This window comes from Arachis duranensis, chromosome 6, assembly GCF_000817695.3.
Source record: "Arachis duranensis cultivar V14167 chromosome 6, aradu.V14167.gnm2.J7QH, whole genome shotgun sequence".
In the NCBI taxonomy this organism is placed as follows: domain Eukaryota; kingdom Viridiplantae; phylum Streptophyta; class Magnoliopsida; order Fabales; family Fabaceae; genus Arachis; species Arachis duranensis.
In genome coordinates, this window is record NC_029777.3 from 106,136,674 (window position 1) to 106,145,532 (window position 8,859).

The following is an 8,859-nucleotide window of genomic DNA, read 5'->3' on the forward strand; positions in this document are numbered from 1 at the left end:
AGTGTTGCTTAAATGAAAAAGAAGAGTTAATACTCAAAATCGTTCCTAAAAGATACTCCGATCTTTATTTTAGTCTTCGAAAGAAAAAGTTAATCGAAATCGTCCCTGAAAGATACACGACTTGGTCACGTTACGTGTCACGTTAAGTGCCACGTGGCACATGATGACGTGGTGGGTGCTGCCACGTGTCACGAGATAATTGATTGTCATGTCAGATAAGTGACACTGGCACGCCACGTGTCAGGTCAGTGACAGGTGGCATGCCACGTGTCATTTGACATGTAAAAAAGTTATTTTTAATCAAAATAGTATTTAAAAGTTTAAACGGAAGTCATTTTCATCTCTAAAATTTTAAAAAATAATCAAATTAGTCCTTATATAATTTTTTTCTTGATAATATTAAATTTAAAATATTTTTTGATACTACTAATTTTAATAGAAATGTAATTGACAAACAAAAAATTAGTAATTGTATCTTTTCTTCTTAAAAATTTTGTCAATAAAATGATCTCTCTCCTTTAAATCTTCTCAAAATCTCTCTTATTCTTTTCTATTCTAAAATCTTTTTCTTACATTATCACATTTTGCTATAATATATATATATACTCAAAATTGAATGTATATATTTGTTAATCTAAACAAAGTTATATGCTCAAAATCAAAATTTATTTATTAAAAGAAATTATATAATCTATCTCAAACATATAAAACACACAAAAATTATATAATCTTTCACAATTATAAATTGAAACTAATTAAATTTAGAAAGTTCTAAGAAAAATTGAATTTCTTTTCAAATTCGTTATTTAGAAAAAGTAAAATGACACTCCTTCGACCCTTGAATAGCATCACTTATAAATTTAGATGTGATAATCACGTAATTAGTATAATAATTTCGTTTGTGCTATTTTATATTTGTTTCTTAGCTTGTAAATATTTAAAAAACAAAGAAAAGATTTGGATCTCTTAATAGATCTATTTGACTCAAACTAAAATAATTTGACAACTAAGATATTAACGCTGGTAACGAATATATATTATGACCAGATTAATATTTTTTTTAGTACTTTCATATAGTTAAAAATATTTAATATTTTGTGTGTTTCATATGTTTGAGATAGATTATATCATTTTTCTTTTAATACATAAATTTTGATTTTGAGCATATAACTTTGTTTAGGTTAACAAATACATACATTTTAATTTTAAGTATATATATATATTCTAGCAAAATGTGATAATGTAAGAAAAAGGTTTTAGAATAGAAGAGAATAAGAGAGATTTTGAGAAGATTTAAAAAAGAGAGATAATTTTATTGACAAAATTTTTAAGAAGAAAAGATACCATTACTAATTTTTTGTTTGTCAATTACATTTTTATTAAAATTAGTAGTATCAAAAAATATTTCAAATTTAATATTATCAAGAAAAAATAAAAAAAATATATAAGGACTAATTTTGATTATTTTTAAAATTTTAGGGATGAAAATGAATTTTTAAGGACTATTTTGATTAAAAATAATTTTTTTACATGTCAAGTGACACGTTAACCAATCATCTCGTGACATGTGGCATCACCAACCACGTCATCATGTGTCACGTGGCACTTAACGTGACACGTCATCATCCAACTGATGGAAGGGCTAACGTGACTAAGTCGTGTATCTTTCGAGGACAATTTCGATTAACTTTATATTTTGATGACTAAAATGGAGATCGATGTATCTTTTAGGGATAATTTTGAGTATTAACTCTGAAAAAAAATTAAAAAAAAAAGAGATCGGATAAATTTAGAATTTCAAAATTTAGTAAGAGATAAATGTGAAAAAAATTTATCTCATATCTATGTCTTAGTATCTCAACTTTAAGATGATATATAAATTAATTTTTATGTATTTGTGTTCATTTATGTACTCCTGTCTCTTAAAAGTTTGTGTATCAAAACCTAACACTAAAACATGTGTTAGCATATTCATGTTTTTGGTCAACATAATAATTGGTCATAGTTGTTACCTTGTGGCACAAAAGAATTGATATGTATCTTTTTCCTCTCTAGTGCAAAGCGTTTTTGAAAGAAGCTAGGGGCATTTGCCTCAATTAAATAGACTTCTTTTATGCATATTGATTGCTACATAAATGTAGCCAACTACCTTGGCCAAAGATCGATGACAGGTAACTACGTGCAAAAATGAAGTTAGATTAGTGTAATAGTTAATTTATTAGTTTGCGTAAATAAATATAAAAAAATTAAATTTAATAGGTTGCTAATCCCGTGGTTCATTAATCTGATTAATCAACTAATCTTGTAATTAATTAGAGCTTCCATTGATCACATTCTTGAAGGCCAAACGCTAATTAATTAGAGCTCTTATTGGTATTCATAAACTTGTTATGAATTAGAATTTTATGATGTTACGTGTACATTAAAATTAATTATTAGTATAAAATATATATTAAAAATAAATTAAATTATACATATATTTATACATAAATATATTAACAATTAATTTTAGTAATTAATTTTAGTCTGCAAATAATATTTTTGTTATAACAAATAAAACCATTAATCACATTCTTAAATGGCCAAACCCTAGTTAATTAATTTGAGCTCAATATCTTACTTTTTATATACAATGTCTTTTTTTTTTCTAAATCTAAAACAAATAAACATTATCACACATGAATATCTTACTGTGTCTTAATATCCAACCCGCGGAAGGGCACATGCGGTATGCTTTAATTTCTCCTCCTTTTTGCTGATAAGGTTGGGAGTGTATCAGTGTATGTCCATCCTCCCTTTGACTCTCGTGGACTTTCAACAGAAAATATAATAAGAAATAATTAATAATTGATTGTGAATATACCATCATATGTACCATCGAATTGAGTTTGCAGTAGGTGAATTTGGTTTCTTTGCAATGCTCTTGACTTTGAGCCATCTGGATCTTATTTTATTTTATTTAAAAAAAAGAGAGAAATGCTGTCATCCCATGCTGATGAGAGTCGTAGTTATAATTTTCCGACTACTTAAAATAATTATATTTTTAATAATAAAAATCCTATTTTTTTTTTATTAAAAGTATGAAATATTTGAACTCGGTTTATCTAATTTATTTATGAATTTTACAAACAAGTATTCTAAAAATACTGGTTAAAATTATTACTTATGTTAGTTTTCTAAGAATTTACATTTTTTATATAATAAGTACTTTAGAAATTCAAAACTTTTAATTTTTTGATACAAACTTTTTAATTTAAAACTTATTATTATTGCATTACTATTAATTTTGAGTTTTCTAACATTACAATTTTAGCCAAGTGACTAATAAAAGAAAAAAAATTCATAAGAATAATGAGTAAGGTTTGTTAATTTTAATATCTTTGTATAAATGAAAGTTATAATTTAAACTATTATATACATGACAAAGCATACCTGCAAAATTATGATGAACCTAAAGTACTATATATTAGTTGGCGAATTATTATTTCATGTGTCAAAAACTTTACAAGGAATCAGGGTCTAGTAAATATTTTATTATTTAACTACCAACTTGCACTTGGAATTTTGTTTTGGTCTTCGTCAATAGTTGCATGCTTAACCCCAGTAGCGATATCATATAATTAATATATAAGATACTTTATATATGAATACCTAAATTAATAATCTAATAATTTTAAAATAAGGGATTAAATTAATATATTAAAATAAAACCATATTAAAATAATAGAGTCCAAATATTATTTAAAAAAGTTTTCTAAAATCAATATCACTTTAATTTTATATACCTATGTTTTTTTTATATATATATATAGCACTTTCCTGGCACTTTCAAAATTCGGGAGAAAAAAGGGGAAAACATATCCCACTGAATTTTCAATAAAAAGTTGCACCGCTTTAAGGATGGTTTCTTCTTTCTTGCACACAGATTTTGAAGGCATGTGATTAAATATATAGGGGACCGTTGCTCTTGGAACCAGCGTACTGAGTTGGAAAAATTATCACGTAATAATATTTATTATTATTTTAACGTGTTTTATTATTTTTAGCTAAATTTTTTTTAACCCATTATTATTAGGTAAAAATTCAGATGAAGTCGACTTCACGTAAAGTTGATACCTGAGAGATCTAAGAGTTATTAGATAAAAATTTAGTCAATGAAGTCAAATCATCTGACGACCCTCAGATATTAATTTCACGCATATGAGTTTTCACCTTATTATTAGTATAAATTATTTCATATAGTGGTTCGTTAAATTCTATTTCATTTTTTATACAACTAGAGAAGTAATAAAACTAAAAGTAAAATATCTTAATAACACTATATATAGTAAATAATCTAATAAGTATGCAATAATAATAAATATTGATCAAATTTAAAAATTAAAAATACATATTAAATCCAAATAAAATAACTATTGTCATATATAATGATAGAAACATACAATTATTTTTCACTTGAGTGGTACTGGTCCATTTCTCATGCACTTTGGTTGAACAAAAATTATATGACAGTAGTTGATGGCATACATATATAAATTGAAATGTTTTAAAACGTGTGATATATATAAAAACAAGTCAATTCTCCCCTAATTGTATGTTTAATAGAAGTTTATTTCCTGGACTTTGACCTTCCTCCATCTTACATAATCCATTTCAATCTCTCACTCCAAATTATACTAATTTTGATGGCACAGTATCTTCTGTTTTATAATTTGATGGAAACTCAGGTGCAGTCGACTTCACGTGAAGTTAATAAGTGAGAGTCGTTAGATAATTTGATTGATTTGACTAAATTTTTATCTAATAGCTCCCAACTATAAACTTCACGTGAAGTCGACTACAGTTGAGTTTCCACCTTATAATTTATTAGAGGTCAATATTTTTAGTGAAATAATAGAAAATTCATTAACATTATTATTTAATTTTAATATAAGATGAATAAAAAATATTAATTATTTAATAATTTTTATTATCATCTGCTACTATCACATACAGTTTCATAATTTTGGACAAATGTCCTGGTAATTATATTTTTATGAATAAATAATATATGTTTTTCTAATCGATCATGCTCTTAAGAAAACAGAAGAAAATATAGATAACAATTCTGTTTTTTGGTTTTCGTTTTGTAGCACTCTTCTAGCGAAAATTAAAGCACAGTAGGCACAAAAAAGGCAAGCTTATCAGTTGGTCAACTAGTCCAATTAAGTAATCGCTATAGATGCATGCATATATATAACAGGCGAAATCCAAGGCACCTAACATTGTCACTATCTTTCTCTGTCACTATATGTATAAAGAATTAACCTTATTAATAATCTAAAATTTCAATTTATGCAATGTAGAAATTAGCAAGAATAGTTCAGTAACTCGTTTAAATAAATGTTGAGAATTTAAATTTTATTTTATATAAATAGTAATTTATTGGTTTTTTTTATTTTTAATATTAAAAATTAAGTATAGATATCCTTTGCTGAACAGGAATGTAAACAACGCAGGGCTTGAGTAATGTAGCTCTTGTTAGCTGTCATCCTATTGTTCAAAAACGTAATACGTTGTTAATTTCTTTGGATATTGGACCTTAGGTTGTTAGGTTTTTACTCTGATATCCATTATATAACAAATTTGAAAGTAAATATTAAATTTCATAACAAAGACAAGAAGCATTAGTCCATTAAAAGGGCAGGTCAGTGTATATATATGCACTAATGCACAAACCAGATTGATATATAATAATTAATAACCGATAGGAACGAAGTTTTACAATATATATAGGATTATGGACTCATTCTGAAAGTTTTACATTATAGTTGGCGTATTATGATCGTCATGAGGAGCATTATGGGGTGTAGTCCTGTATTGGTATGTATGTGCGAAATACAAGAATGAGCAGAAATTGAGAAGGCTGAATGCGGTTAGAAGCCAGTAAAAGTAATCAAACCTGGCAGTATTGATGTTCTGTGAGAGCCAGGAGCGGGAGCCGTTGTGAGTAGTAGTGGCGGATTTGACGATGGTGTTGATGATGGTGGCGGCAAAACAGCCTAAGCCACCAGCAAGAGCAGCATATGCAGAGCCAATGCTCTTCATGGCATCGGGTGCCTCCTCGTACAGAAATTCCAGAAGCCCCACGATGCAAAACACCTCTGCCACTCCAATCAGGCAGTACTGTATGAGAAGCCAGTAGGCGCTTAAATTCGGCATCGGCGTCAGGAAGCTCGATTCGAATCCATGCTGTACTGCATACTCTCTTCGATATTTCTCGAAGACTGCTGCCCAGGCAACGGACACGATGGAGACGGCAAGGCCGATACCCACTCTCTGGAGCTGAGAGGCGCCGTGGGGGTGGCCGGTGATGCGGCGGAAGAGGGGGACGAAGAGGGAGTAGTAGAGAGAGAGGATGAGGAAGATGCTGAGGCCAGGGAAGACGGGCATGCATGTAACGGGAAGCTTGAGATGGCCCAAGTGGGTGTTCATGGTGTATGCTTGCTGCACTGAGAGTGTCAGATACTCTGTTAGCACCACATTCAGCATTATTGTGGATGCTGCTATTGGGATCAGCCGAATGAGGATCTTGACCTCTTCCACTTGCGTCACGGTGCACAGCCTCCACGGGCTGCACCCATCTTCCTTCAACTGCAGAGCCGCCTTGTCGAGAAAGCTGAAGTGGTCGGTGTGAGGGATCTTTCTGCTTCCCTTGATGGCAGAGTGGGAGCCGGGGAGCTCGTAGAGGCCAACGAAGCCCCCGCTTCCAAAAGGAGCGTTCCTCTTTCTGAATGCAGCAACCAAGACCTGAGCCACCCTGGTGAGGGGGCTGCCACCAGGGAGCCTGTGCCTGTACAAGGGGGTCCCTATGAAGAAGAGCATGTTGGACAATCCCATTGCTATTGCCAGACATCCAAAGGCCGCTCCCCACCCATGCTTCATCTGGACATACACCACCACCGTGAAGGCCACAATTGCACCCACCGTCACCGACAGATAGAAAAAGTTGAAGAACCTATCCAGGTGTGCCTTGTAGTTCTTGCTCCTCTCGTCGAACTGGTCTGCTCCAAATGATGACACGCATGGCCTTATCCCTGCCGCTCCAAACGCCGTCATGTACAGCACCGTGTACAGGTAACTCATCTGCCATGGCTTCGCAGCCTCGCACTCCCCTAACAGCAGCGCCAGCTGCTCACATCCCTCTTGCTTGGGTGTAAATATCGTCATTGTTGCGCACAATGTTATTCCCGCCAAACCCGCCAGATAAATGCTAGTGAAGATGGCTATTGTCCAGTATCTCCCCAGATACGCATCTGCTAGAAAACCACCCAGTACCGATGATGCTTGAGATATCCCTAAGAAGTTGTTCACTGCATTCGATGAACTGCTGAAGGGTCTGTGCATCACGTAGAACATGAACGCCACCATGTTCACTGATAGCCCGAAATATGCCATTCTTTCTGCCATCTCATTCCCTGCACCCTCGCAAATTAATCATATTATTATTATTATTAAATACATACACATCATAGCACTCAGAGCAGAGAGCAATTACCAAAGATGAACAAGGCAGCAATCCAACCACCAGTCTTAGAAAGGTCAACAATGGATTTGCCATGGATATCGACCGGTGTAGATCCAGCTGGTGTTGAGTAGCCGCGACCAAATGCCATTCTTCTATCCTCAGACTCAATGAAGTGAATCCCCAGCTTCTTCCTGCTCGACATTGGTGTCCCCAACCTCCCTCCCTCCGCCGGTGACCTGATCTCCGACGAATCCATCACCAGAGATCAGACTGTGTGACCTGTACAACACTAGATGGATAGATAGATTCGATACCTTACAGCTTCATCCATGATATACATTTTCCATTTTGTTTTTCTTCTTAACACCAGTACAGTTGTGGAAGTCGCCGTGTATTAAAGGTTGCTCAACTAACACGTGAAGATGCGTGGAAACTGGCCATGCTCAATAAATGATGAGCATAGTAACATAAGTGGAAGCCATTAAATGTCTTCAATTTATGGCCACCTGCTCTGGAGGCTTATATTATATAATTAATTATTGCATATATGCCCCTCTCCTTGAGACCTTGACTCCTTGTGTGTGGGTGTTATCTCCAACTCTTATTATTCCACACTTCGGGTTCCATCAGCATGAAAATATGGATACACATAAATTATTCCCTCCTTCTCAATTGGGAGGTTGGACATTTGACTTGACGGAATATAGATTTTATGTCTATTAATTATTCGGCTTCAATGGTCGTCACAACTGCATACCACAGCTACTGATCAACTAATTAGTATTTCAACCATGTCGGGTGTGTATTGTCCAACCACTTGATTAATAAAATACATATTAAAATATAAAATATAATTAAAAACAAATTAAATATTATATATTTATATATAAATATAATAATTGATTTAATAATTAATTTTTAATATATATAATATTTTATGTTGTTAGTTTAAAATTATTTTTTATTTTATTAATATTTTAAAATTTAATTTAATTATAATAATTAACCTATAATACTAATATAAAAAATAATTAATCCTTCGTAACAAAATGGCTCACTTGTTATGAAAACGCCTAACACTTCTCTATGGTTGTGTTTAAATGCACTAAAGAGACCAAAAAAATCAATATCACATTTTATAATATGTTTGATTTAGGAGACAGAAATAAAATACATATTTATGTTGTTTAGTTAAATTTATGTATAAGTCTCCACTAATAAATACATATAAAGATACAAAATTTAGAGGTTATTTTAATAATTTTTTTATTCGTAATATATTTTATAAATACTAAAATTTGTCATTCTTTTATCAACATCATAGCTTCATCTTCTTTTTCATTTTGATCAAT

The 8,859-nt window shown here is 31.6% G+C and overlaps 1 protein-coding gene across 1 annotated transcript; it reads right to left on the reverse strand.

The window, feature by feature from the left end:
• Positions 1-5,699: 5,699 nt before the first annotated feature.
• On the reverse strand, positions 5,700-7,904 carry LOC107495662 (protein NRT1/ PTR FAMILY 6.1). Its single transcript, XM_016116841.3, has 2 exons — positions 7,538-7,904; positions 5,700-7,457 (listed from the first exon to the last, which is right to left on the reverse strand). The coding sequence occupies exons 1-2, from the start codon at positions 7,761-7,763 to the stop codon at positions 5,800-5,802; spliced, it is 1,884 nt and encodes a 627-aa protein (XP_015972327.1). The 5' UTR covers positions 7,764-7,904; the 3' UTR covers positions 5,700-5,799.
• Between the last annotated feature and the right edge of the window lie 955 nt (positions 7,905-8,859).

Excerpts from the sequence above, each read along its gene's own strand:
- LOC107495662 (XM_016116841.3), bottom strand. The coding sequence starts at position 7,763 with ATGGATTCGTCGGAGATCAGGTCACCGGCGGAGGGAGGGAGGTTGGGG. Across the intron at positions 7,458-7,537 it reads TGCTGCCTTGTTCATCTTTG|GGAATGAGATGGCAGAAAGA; the intron begins GTAATTGCTCTC and ends GCGAGGGTGCAG.